Here is a 13,582-nt window from a genome sequence, read left to right as displayed (position 1 = left end):
TGATCATATATTGGGCCAGAAAGCAGGTCTAGACAAATTCGAAAGGATTGAAATCCTACAGAATGTTCTCTCTAACCACTATGCAATTAAACTAGAAATCAACAAGAAGATAGCTAGACAATTCCCATATATTTAGAAATCAAGAATTATACTTCCAAATAAGTCATATGTTAAAGAGGAAATCATAACGGATATTAGAAAATACTTGGGACTGATAAAATAACAAAATACTGCATATCCGAGTTTGTGAGATACATCTGAAGCAGTAATTAGCTCTTTTAGTATAAGTACTAGAGTCTTAGTATAAATACTAGAGAAAAGAAAGGCTGAAAATTAATGAACTAATCCATATCAAGAGTCCAGAAAAGAAACAACAAAAGAGATTCAAAGCAGAAGTTAAAATAAAATAATGAGCAGAAATTATTGAAATAGAAAAAATATATATATAATTGAGATCAAGAAGATCAAAATGTGTTTCCTTTTAAAGAACAATAAAGTTGATACATTCCTGCAGGATCACCTAAAAAAAATTAGAAAAGATACAATTAACCAATATCAGAATTAAAGCAAGGTGACATTACTTCATATTATGCAAGCATAAAGGGAATTATGACCAAATAAACTTAAATAAAATGGACAAATTCTTAGGAAAAAATATAACCTATCAAAATGGATGCAGAAGAATAGAAAATTTGAATAGTACCATTATCATTTTTAAAAAAGGTTACTCAAATATCTTCCCACATTAAAATTACAGGCTCAAATTTTTTAGATTTTATAAATACATACAAATAGAGATAGAACAGCACTTCCTTAATATGATAAAAATGTGCATGAGTAGTGGTGATAGTGGGCATCGTTGTCTTATTTCTGACCTCAAGAGAAAGCTTTTTTTTTGGATTTTGGAACACCACTCTGGCAATCTTTAAAAAGTTGAACTGTGTACATCCTCTAACCCAGCATTGTCATTCCCAAACGTATACCTTAAGAACTCTGGACGAGTATCTCAGGATATAAAAACAAGGTATTTATAACGGTATTGCTCATAATAGCCCAAACTAGAAAAAAACTAATTGTTCCTTAACAAAAGGATAGAAAAATAATCTGTGGTAAATTCCATAAAGCAGTGAGGCACGGCTGGGTGGCTCAGTCGTTAGGCATCTGCCTGCGGCTCAGTTCATAATCCCAGGGTCCTGGGATCGAGCCCCGCATCGGGCTCCCTTCTCAGCGGGAAGCCTGCTTCTCCTTCTCCCACTCCCCCTGCTTGTGTTCCCTCTCTCGCTGTGTTTCTCTCTGTCAAGTAAATAAATAAAATCTTAAAAAAAAAAATTCCATAAAGCAGTGAAATGAGCAAACTATAGCTATGGGCAAACATGGATAAATTTCTAATCATAGTGTAAAAAATATGGACAAAATGATGCATACAGTAAAATTCCATTTATAAAAAGTTCAAAAACAGGCAAAATGAGCTACATTACATTTTTCACAGATATTTTCGTAAGTGGCCAGGCATGTTTCATAACCTCAGTGGCAGTTATCTTGGTGTTTGCTTTATAATTTTTCTTTATGTGCTACATATATGTTTATGCACATTTATGTTTGTAAGCTATGCTGTCACTGTAAGAGGTGTTAAAATTTTTTTAAGTGCAAATATATTATTCCATTGTCTCTTGAATCCAGTATTACTGATAAGAAGTCTCATGTTGGTCTAATTTTTGTTGCTTTGTGAGTGGCTTACTTTTCTGTATGGAATCATCTAATAATTTCTATTGACTTTGTTCTTCAATTTCACTATGATGTGTCAAGGTATTGGTATTTCCTTACATACATTGGTATTCTACGTATCTTTCAATTTCCTTTTGGGATTTGTATTATTGGATTGATAATTCTATTCTCCAGATCCTGGAGAATCCTGCCCCGGGTGAGTTCCTAATTTGATCTTCCAGCTTACTACTTTGTCCTTTGATTTAATCATCCTGCTATATATTCCATCTATTGTTTTCTTCATTTCAACTCTTATTTTTAACATATATCACATATATTTATCATATATATATAATCATTTGTCTTTAAAGTAATTTCTTAACCTTTTGCTTTGTTATCATATTCTTCCTCAACTCTTTTCAATATATATTGTGCTCATGTAAAATTATTGGTTCAGGACACCTGGGTGGCTCAATCAGTTAAGCGTCTGCCTTCGGCTCAGGTCATGATCCCAGGGTCCTGGGATCGAGCCCCACATCGGGCTCCCTGCTCAGCGGGGAGCCTGCTTCTCCCTCTCCCTCTGCCTGCCGCTCCCCCTGCTTGTGCTCTCTTTTTCTCTCTCTCTGTCAAATAAATAAATAAAATCTTTTTAAAAAATTATTTGTTCATCCGTTCCAATAAGTGCACTTTATGTGGCATGTGTTGTTCAATTTAATTATTTTTTTAACATTCTTTTCAAACAGTTGTACTCCTCAAGTATGTCTTTTTCTTGAACCTGTGACATCACATTTCCCTGATGGAATCAGTTCTCTTGTCCTACTATAATGTGTATTGGGGAAGTGCTGAAAGTCATACTCTCACCTGTGTCCTCCTTGGAAAATGTGAAAACAAGGAGGATCAAGTCTCAAAGGAGAGAGCTCCAGGGACAGCAGAACCTTTGCTGCCAAGAAGCGCAGGAGGTGCAAAGGTCCAAGGGCATCGTTGCACCTGTTTTCATCAGCTCCTTACTTTACCTGCACCTGTTTTCATCAGCTCTTCACTTTAGCTAGGTTCTGTCTTCTCTGCTAGTGCCTCTCAATACTGGGAGGCCAGTGATGTTCCACATTACTAAGGTGAAGTAAGAGAGACAGGAGCTAAAATTACACCCTCTCCACATCCTCCCCCAGCTGCCACAGATGTCCTCCTCCCAAGCGACTGCTGTGTTCTCCGCCTACTTCCCACCCCATCATTCGCTAGTTCCCATCCTCCTAGGGATTCTCACAGTTATGATTTTACTGCCAACTGCCAGTCCCCTCTTGTTTCTATCATTTTTCAGGGTTGATTTTGGAGTAGCCTGTGCTACTTTATCATTTTATCCTACTTATTTTTAGAAATACTGATTATATTAGTAAAATTAGCCTTTTGTTATACATGATATAATTTTTCTCTTGACCTGTTTATGACAATGTTTGCTGGGGAGAGATTATAAAATGTCTTTCAATAGGGAATTGTTATGTAAATGGCTTAAAGATGGCCCCTGTATATGCGCCTTTTTTGTTTTCACCTTCACAGCAGACTGGGACCTCATAAGTCAAAAGGTGCCAAACTGAAATTTTTATGCAGCCAATTGTTTGAAATACAGTTCAAAAAAGGAGATTTTTTTTTAACCCTTTAGAGCCTTCTTGCTTGGCGTACCCAACCATCACCCAAAATCTGTTAGCCATACGTAAGATAAAGCCTGGGACTATAAAGACCCCAAGCTACTTGTGCCTTTCAGAGTTCTTGCGCTTAGAGTCTCCCCACAAACTGGTGATTAATATCACCTAGACACACAGCCCCTTCGCCAAAACCTCTCTCTAATCCCCCTCTTCCCATTCTGGGTAGTGGCCTTCACCATTGCCTTTAGAAGGTGTCATGAGCTGAAGGACTCCCCTCCCAATGCAAATCTGTCAAAGCTTCTACCAAAATCAAAGCTTCTACCAAATAAAGCTCTTTGTGTGCTACTGTCACCTCCTGGTCATATCCATGAACTTGCTACAGTAGTTAAATAGGTAACAAACAATTATCCGCTGCTGTTTTAAAAAATGATTTAAATCTATAGATACCTATGTGGAAAAATGTTGTGTATATTGTTATCCATGCATAGAAAATATCTGGAAGGATATACAATAAATTGTTAGTAGTTAATGAGATTGAGGTTGAGGCTGGGGTTGCTCAGAACATAAACTTTTACTCTATTCTACAGTGTTTGAATTTTGAAAACAGTGTACTTTATAACTTTTTTCCAATTAAAAAAAGAAGATCGAGAAAAGCTGAATTTGATGATTAAAGTGATCAAAGATTTTGGTGTCATTAGAGATGGGTTAATGCAAACAAAATAAAAGAGCTAGTCATCAAGTTTAGGCTGTAAGTGTGAGAGTCCTAACCCCTAGGACCTCAGAATGTGACCTTATTAGGAAATAGAACTATTGCAGATGTAATTAGGTAAGATAAGTTCACTACTGGAGAAGGGTGGGCCCCTAATTCAATATGACTCATCCCTGACAAAAACATTAATTTGCACATGATGTGCATACAGAGGATGACGTGAGAATATGGGAATTATGCTGCTACAATGCAATATGGATTGAATTGTGTCTCCACCCCCCCCCAAAAAAGAAAAAGATATGTTGGAGTGCTAACTCTTACCTCAGAGTGTGATCTTATTTGGAGATAGTCTTTCCAGAAGTAATCAAGTTAAAATAAGATCATTAAGGTGGGCTCTAGTCCAATACAAGTGTCTTTATAAAAGGGAGAAATTTGGACACAGATATATATAGAAGGAACAAGATGTGAAGAGCCACAGGGCAGAGACAGCCGTCTATCTACAAGCCAAGGAGAGAAGCCTGGAGTAGATCCTTCCCTCACTGCCCTCAGGGGAACCAACCCTACTCACACATTGATTTTGGACTTCTAGCCTCCAGAACTGTAAGACTGTAAATTTTTTTTAAGCCATTCTGCTACAGTAGACCCATCAAACACTTACCAAAGTAGATCCATGGCTTTCTCCACTTCTCCTTCTCAGTCTTGTGAAATAATTCCACTTGTTTGCATTAAATTTAATGTTCAGTTATATATATATGTATATATATATATATATATATAAAATGGAGCTAACAATACAAAGAACTCCCTACTTAAGTCCTTTATCAACTGACTTGTGCACTGTTGTGATAGTTGCACCTTCCCTACATTTATTTTTTCTCCAAGTCTATCTTTCCTAACACTATCAAAGCGATTTTCTAAAGCACTACAATGATCAAGACATTCAGATGAAAATCTTTCTCTTGTACTAGGCTTGACCCCAAAGAAAGAGAACAAAGGAAGACTAAGAAACAATCCACTTGGCTCTGTTTCAAGGTCTTTTCAAGAGCAGGCTTCTTGCTTTCCCCCTCATTGTTTCTCAGCATGAATCTTTTCTTCCTGTCAGATTAGAAATTCTCTTTTCTGCTTCCATAACTTTGTTCACTTCCTCTCTTCTTTATACTAACCAAAATTCTACCCATTCTACAGAGTATGGGTCGAAGATTACCTCTTCAGTGACACTTTCCCTAGGCACTAGCTGAGAGTATTCCTTTGCCCTGGTTTTACACTTTGCAACCATAAGCATCTACTATAAGTATGTGTGTGCCTACCTGTCTTCTCTATTAGATTTAAGTCCAGTATCTGGAGGACAAGAACCATCTTTGATTTGCTTATAGAGCATTACATAAGCCTGTTATCTATCAGGTATGCGATAAAGAAATGAATAAATTGTTACTATTTAGTGAACAAAATCTGTTTTGGTTCTTACGCATAAAAAAATACGGTTTTGAAGATGAAATGTTTTGAACTTGAAAACATTGTAAATAAACACTATTATAAGATTGTGTACACAGCACAACCAAAGTTACCTTTCTTCTCTCTTTTTGTTTGTTTGTTTGTTTGTTCTTTCCTATGGGGAGAGGAAGTGGACAGGACAATGTCCATCTTCAACTTTGCAGATGAGGAAATACCTGAAGGAATGACTAGTTAGACGGAAAGAAAGACGTGGGACTCTGTAAGACTCATTGAGCAGAGCTGCCTGACAAGGCTGGACCTTCCACCATCTTCTGAACATTTATATGTAGGAGAAATGAACTTAAACCTTGCTTGAGCTACTACCTTTTTTTGTATAGTTATTTTGTTGCCTCAGCCATATAACTTGAAAAATATGCTACAGTACAGTAATAAAAATTGAACATTTATTCTAAACAAAGATACTGAAATAACCTTCCTCAGACATCATTCTCAATACTTATTTTGATTTATTTGATTGAATTTCAATAAAATATAATAGCCAGTGTTTATAATGATGACCATTAGTCACCAAAGAAAAGGTTAATGCTTCATGTACCCTTTATAAGAAGAAAGGTAGATATATTTGATGTGTTTTAGAGAGTTTAATTTAAAACCATTCAAATGCAAACTTTTTGTGTGTTTAACAGAGTAGTTCCAAGTCTCTGGAAAATTCAACTGACTGTAACAAAGGGATTTTTTTTTTTTTTTGAACAGTTCCTAACAATGAAGATTTTATTAGACTCAGCTTTGGGGGACATATTTTTTAAATGACACCAGAATGGTTAGCAATAATTGGTATAGATAAGAATCCCATACTCCAAGGTCTTTGGGGTCAGAGTGGTAATATCACTATGTGAAAGACAACAGAGAATGGTGTAGTTTGGGTTGTAGTTATCTGGAGAGTATCTACCCCATATAAGACATTAACATTCAAAACACTTTCAAATACCTGTCGAGGCTATGACAGAGTAACTAGAATGAGACCCTCTAGCTGTAAACAACTAGGAAACTAGACAAACTATACAAGTTTTCATAGATTGGAAAACAGACAGCACAAGACTATTATCCCTGAAGAAGAGACACAAACAAGGTGAGCCATACTGTCCTCCTGGAGGCACTTTCCAGACAGTGTTACCGGGAAGGGTATCTTAGACAGAGCAAGGCAGTCTTGTGAGGTAAGGGAAGAGAGGCTAGAGCTCCAGAGGGCTGAATTGGCTAGAATTTTGGAGGGAGAATGCTTACAAGAAGGAAACTGCCTGGAGAAAGACCTCCAGAAATCTTCAATTTCAGGGTATGTGCTGCCGAAGCGAGCATCCTCCAGACATCTTAAAAGGTGTGTCCTTGCATAAGGTGGACTTCTACAAGGCCAGGCAAGTGACAACTTGGGAGTAATAAATCAAACAATCCCTGGAGCTCACATAGGGCTGAGACACATCTGAGTCTTGACCAGCCAGAGAGGAGAATCCATGTTGACATTCAGGGACTTCAGTGGAGAAACCTCAGACAGGCTTGCTTTTGTGTGAGCTAAACTAATACCAGAGTGAAGTATACTTTCTATCTATCTGCCTTAATGAACTTAAAATTCTTAAGATCACCAAGCTGCCCGATAAAACAAAATCCAGCACTCTTTAAAAGACTTTAACAAAGCAAAATCTAGCACTGCAAAATAATATCCACCATTTACTACTACTACTACTACTACCACTACTACTACTACTACTACTACTACCACTACTACTACTACTACCACTACTACTACTACTACTACTACCACTACTACTACTACTACTACTACTACTACTACTACTGCTACCACTACTACTACCACTACTACCACTACTACTACTACTACTACTACCACTACTACTACTACTACTACTACCACTACTACTACTACTACTACTACTACTACTACTAAATTACTAGCTATTTCAAAAAGCAGAACAGAAAAAAAAAATCAGTGAAACCAGATTAAGAGACAGAGATAATAGGCTTAGCAGAGAAGCACTTTATTTCCCCCCCAGCTTTATTGAGCTATAATTGACAAAATTGCGTAAGTTTAAGGTATACAATGTAATAATTTAATACACGGTATATAATGTGAAATGATTAGCACAGTAAGATTAGTTAATATATCTTTCACTGCACCTAGTTATATTTTTCTGTGTGGTGAAAACTTTTAAAATCCACTCTCTTAGCAACTTTCCATATAAAATAGAGTGGTTTTTTTTTTTTTTAAGAATTTATTTATTTATTTGCCTGAAAGAGAGTGAGAGTACAAGCAGGGGGAGCTGCAGGCAGAGGAAGAAGCAGACTCCCAGCTGAGCAAGGAGCCCAGTGCAGGACTCTATCCCAGGACCCAGGGATCATGACCTGAGCCAAAGGCAGATGCTTAACTGACTGAGCCACCCAGGTGTCCCAAAACCAGTGTTGTTAACTATAGTCACTATGCCCTATGATATAGTCCCAGAATTTATTCATCTAAGAAGCACTTCATATTTACTTTCCTAAGTAAATTTCCTAAATAAATATCCTAAGATATAAGTGAAACTTCAATGCTTCTAACCTCTAAATAATAACTCACTCTTATGTAGCAAAATGTATATTTTCACAAATCAGTGTAGACCTCCTAAGTAATCTGTATGTATGTTTTATTTTCTTTACTGCAGTCCAGTAGAAATTGTACTTACCAGTTCCTGTTCTTTACATTTTCCCTCCACAGCTATTTGTATGAGTGATCCAGCTAGGTTTTATTTTCATTTGAAGTACACTCTACCACAAATACTTTTCCATACCATGAGAAAAAAGTTGTAGTGGAAAATTTAAACAAAGACAAAACAATACATTTAATTTATTTTTAACAGACTTTAAATCAGAGGTCAAAACCAGCAGCCTGAAGATAGGTTTTTTGGTTTCTGTGGATTTTTTTGTCCAACAAAATGTTCACAATTATTTCAATTTTTAATGTCTTTAGGTGGGCTTGTATTCTCCAGTTTGTCATAAACCACTCCAATCCTCTTATTTTATATCTGACATTCATGTACTATTTATGGTACCTCCTAGCCCATTAGGCATTTGAGTTTGCCAATCCCTACTTCGTGTGAATAAGCCAAAATTAATACATAATTTCTTCCTATTTTGCAGAAAACTTCTAAAATGACCTCTAAAATAAATGATGGGCTTTTTCTAAGACAACTAAATTTTTAACATTTTGGCTTAAAATTTTTTGGCAGGTCTTTTGTCAGTAATAGCCTCTTCAGAATGGAGAAAATAGAACGCGGTATCATTTCTTTGATTTTATTTGACTAAATTGTGTTCACAACCACATAGGGTGATTTTGCATAATCAAATTATGTATACTTTATATTTACATCATTATTTTCAATTGTATATTTTAAAATATATTTTAAAGGATTACATGCTTAAAGAAAATATTAATAATTTATGTATAACTTTCCAAACTTCCCTTTAAAAAAATCACAGGACATTTTAAAATGTTTTATAGATGATTTATAAAATATTATTTTCTATATGGGTATAAAAAGTCCACACAGTCTCATTGAATGACAAGGGGAAATTCACTATTTAGGGTATTAAATCTCCAAGATGACATTCTTTTCTTAACAAAATTGACCTATACTAATGTTAATAACTTTCTATTTAATACTTTAGGAAATAGTTGTGCAATACTTTACATAAATGGAAAAATTGGGGAACTTGAAATGATAAGTAGTTCCTAAATCTCCCATGCTTTTTTTCCTGTGAACACTGCCTCATAAATCATTTTTTGCTATGTTGTTTACCAATTATTTGGATTTATTAGAGCTCTCCTCAGCCAAAATAATGGTGAGCTACCTTTGTTTATATTAACTGCTTTCCTGTCAGCCCCTAGCAGCGTGCTATCATTATGCTGATACTTTCTTCTCTAATTCCCATATTTACTCTCAGCCCCAATCAAATGTTTTTATTTTCTCTTCCTTTATTTGTCTAAAAAAGATAAACAAACATTAATTTGCAAAGAGCATGGGGAGCAATGAATCCAAGATGACCCTAAGGACTTTTCCAACTCCAACATTCCTTCAGCAAATCTTAAGATCTAGTTAATGTCATACCATGATGGTTTACTCTCATATGTATCCTTAAAAAATAAAATGGTAGAATTAAAGTGACAAATAATATTTAACATATTTTTTCTGAGATAGAATGTAAGAGAATATGAAAAGTAACAAGACCACACTGACTTAGCTGTTTACAGCCTGATTGAATACTGAAATGATTTAGGGGGCTTTTAAAATTAGTGATACCTATACCCATCACCCAGAAATTCTGATTTAATTTGTTTGAAATGCAGACTGGACATCAAAATTAAAAAAAAAATCCCCAGATGATTCTAAACTACAGCCAATATTAAGAACCACCAGTATTAAGTCTAGCTGCCATTTATCTGTTCTTAACTTCGACTAAGTATTAGAATCAACAGGTGCATTGAAAAATACATAGCTTCTCAGACTCAACTCCCATAAATTCAAATTACTCATTTTAGGGTAGAACCCAAGCATTATTTTGTTGTCATTGTGGTTCCCTATGTCATGTTTTTGATGTCAAGTCAATGTTAAGTACTATTGCTCAAGAATCGAGATGCTTACCATCGCAACGTGAAAAAGAATGTACTGTCGATTTTTTGTTTTTCTGATGACACGCAATGACCCTTACCTGCTAGAAGAGCTCAATGTCACAAATTTAGTTCTATAACTAATGTAGGTAAACTAGCTTTGTATTAAAAAATACTCATAGTAACAGTTACAGAATTTTAGGGTCTACTGGGAAAATTGAGTGGTTTTAGATTTGTTCTTCCGGCAAGTTTTGGTCAAATAAGGCATTGTACTTCTATCTGTGATCCAGAGCCAGAATTCTCAGTTGCTCTGAGAAAGTCTTTGTTGGCATAGTGTTGTCATATCGATTAGACTGAAAGCGACTTTGGCTCATTTCTGTTAATGCTCATTTCTATTAAGGCTTTCTTTGTACTCTTGGATATATGCTGAATGCATTAAAAGAAAAGCACAACCTCATAAATAGCTTCCTATAGTACATGAAAATAAGAATGACTGCTTTTGAATTTATAACATGAGGAAAAGTGTAAAGAAATTTAATTATTTTTAATAATGTTGAACATGCAAGCAACAAAATTAATATAAAATAATCAATTCTCTTGGGTGCGGAAGGACACGGCAGTGCGCGGAAGGAGCAGAGACACACAGCGACTCCCGAGGCCGAAGAGTCACAACGAAGCCTCTCGAGGCACACTGACAGTTGGCAGAGCTCGTTTCCTGGAGGAGGCCAGACCAGGGCGTGGTGGTCACACGACAGAACTGTGAGGCGGTTCAGCGGCCGCTTTTGCTCTGAGGAAACCAGCGAGAGTGCAGTCATGGCAGACGACTCCAAGCCCGATGGGAACACGGTGCAGGTGCTGCGGGACGTGGCCAACCGCCTGCGAATCCATTCCATCAGGGCTACGTGCGCATCCAGCTCCGGCCACCCCACTTCGTGCTGCAGCGCCGCTGAGATCATGTCCGTGCTCTTCTTCCACACCATGAGGTATAAACGGACAGACCCGCAACACCCCGACAACGACCGATTCATCCTCTCCAAGGGCCATGCTGCTCCAATCCTCTATGCCACTTGGGCAGAGGTGGGCAACATTGGCGCATCCGACTTGCTGAGCTTGAGGACAATTCACTGTGACTTGGAGGGACATCCCACCCCACGGCTGTCGTTTGTGGATGTGGCAACAGGATCACTTGGGCAAGGATTAGGTGCCGCGTGTGGAATGGCATATACCGGCAAGTACTTCGACAAGGCCAGCTACCGGGTGTTCTGCCTCATGGGGGATGGCGAGTCCTCAGAAGGCTCTGTCTGGGAGGCTCTGGCCTTTGCTTCTCACTACAGTCTGGACAATCTGGTGGCAGTCTTCGACGTGAACCGCTTGGGACAAAGTGGAGTCGCGCCTCTTGAGCACTGCACAGACATCTATCAGAATCGCTTTGAAGCCTTTGGGTGGAATACTTACTCAGTGGATGGCCATGATGTGGAGGCATTGTGCCAAGCGTTTTGGCATGCAGCTCAAGTGAAGAACAAGCCCACTGCCATAGTTGCGAAGACCTTCAAGGGCCGAGGTATTCCAAATATTGAGAATGCAGAAAATTGGCATGGAAAACCGATCCCGAAAGAAAGAGTAGATGCAATCATCAAATTAATTGAGAGTCAGATACAGACCAACAAGAATCTCACACCAAAACCTCCCATTGAAGACTCACCTCAGATCAGCATCAGGAATATGAAAATGACCTGTCTGCCTGATTATGTAGTTGGAGACAGGATAGCTACTAGGAAAGCATTTGGTTTGGCTTTGGCTAAACTGGGCCACGCAAATGAAAGAGTTATTGTCTTGGTCGGTGACACAAAGAACTCCACCTTTTCCGAGATATTCAACGAAGAACACCCTGAGCGTTTTATTGAATGTTTTATTGCTGAGCAAAACATGGTGAGTGTGGCACTAGGCTGTGCCACACGTGGCCGAACCATTGCTTTTGTTAGTACCTTTGCTGCCTTCTTGACCCGGGCATTTGATCAGATACGGATGGGAGCCGTATCTCAAACCAATATCAATTTTATTGGTTCCCACTGTGGGGTATCCAATGGTGAAGATGGACCCTCCCTGATGGCCCTGGAGGACCTAGCCATGTTCCGAAGCATTCCCAATTGTACTGTTTTCTATCCCAGTGATGCTATCTCAACAGAGTATGCTGTTTATCTGGCTGCCAATACCAAAGGAATGTGCTTCATTCGGACCAGCCAACCAGAAACTGCAGTTATTTATACGCCACAAGAAAATTTTGAGATTGGACAGGCCAAGGTTATCCGCCAGAGTGTCAATGACAAAGTCACAGTTATTGGAGCTGGAGTCACTCTGCACGAAGCCTTAGCAGCTGCTGACAGTCTTTCTCAACAAGGTATTTCTATCCGTGTCATTGACCCATTTACCATTAAACCCCTGGATGCTGCCAACATCATCTCCAATGCAAAAGCTACAGGCGGCCAGGTTATCACAGTGGAGGATCACTACCGGGAAGGTGGCATTGGAGAAGCTGTATGTGCGGCTGTCTCTGGGGAGCCTGACATCCTTGTTCATCAGCTGGCAGTGTCAGAGGTGCCTCAGTGTGGGAAACCTAGTGAGTTGCTGGATAAATTTGGAATCAGTGCCAGACACATCATAGCAGCTGTGAAAGATACTTTAATGAACTAAAACAGTTGATTTCTTAGAGTTAGTGTGTTATCTGGCTTTGGTCTTAAAACACTGGCATCTTTATATTATTATATTCATGGTTGTTACTAAGCCATCGTTTAGATCTATACCATTGTGCTTTTTTTTTAAAGGGGACATTGAACACCTTTCTTCATTCCTAATTCAAAATTTCAAGTTAACTACCTTTCTGTTAAACTGTCACTCTGTATACAGATGTCACGCTCATTTTTTTAATGAAAGTAGGTTATAACATTTCAAGTAACAAAATAACAAAAAAGCCACCCTAATACAAAGTTTTCTGTAAGACTACAAATAACTGGATTGGGAATCAACATAGAGAAAACAGGTTCTTAAATGTGTGTAATTTCCTTGTAAGTTAAAAAAAATGTGAATTTAATTGTATACTTCAATAGGCCAGGTTTTGAAGCAAGTTCGAGCTTTCATGTAATGCTGTCCTACCTGCAGCTTCCTGCAATTGCCTTGAAATTTCCTCTGATGTCTGTCTCATCTCTCCTCTGCAGTTTAGAAGCTGTAGAGGGCCAGTAAAGGCTCTTATGATGTTCTGTACTGCTTGCAGTGACTGTTCCATAAAGAGATGAAAGCATAACTAGTTCTAGTCTGCATGCTACACTGTCTTGTGAGTTTTCAGAAATGTTTCATTTTCTCAGTGACCAAAACATTGCTAATCTGATTATATTCATGTAAGGATACTAACATCGATGTAATAAAGCATTTAAA

General features: G+C 37.8%; 1 protein-coding gene across 2 annotated transcripts in view; it reads left to right on the top strand.

Annotated features, from left to right (window-relative positions):
* The window catches only part of TKTL2 (transketolase like 2), a 16,579-nt gene extending 2,997 nt beyond the window's left edge, over window positions 1-13,582 (top strand). The window contains exon 2 of one of the 2 annotated variants that reach the window (XR_003520660.1): window positions 5,669-5,942. Coding sequence is in view for 1 of the 2 variants with exons in the window: in XM_027598178.2 (XP_027453979.2) it covers window positions 10,967-12,844 (1,878 nt within the window). In the remaining variant the exon portion in view is untranslated. Of the gene's footprint in view, window positions 1-5,668; window positions 5,943-10,763 lie in introns of those variants that run through there. The other variant, XM_027598178.2, reaches the window with a different exon arrangement.

This window comes from Zalophus californianus, chromosome 2, assembly GCF_009762305.2.
Source record: "Zalophus californianus isolate mZalCal1 chromosome 2, mZalCal1.pri.v2, whole genome shotgun sequence".
Classification (NCBI taxonomy): Eukaryota; Metazoa; Chordata; class Mammalia; order Carnivora; family Otariidae; genus Zalophus; species Zalophus californianus.
Note: the sequence above shows the minus strand (reverse complement) of the source record. Positions and strands in the feature narration are given on the sequence as shown.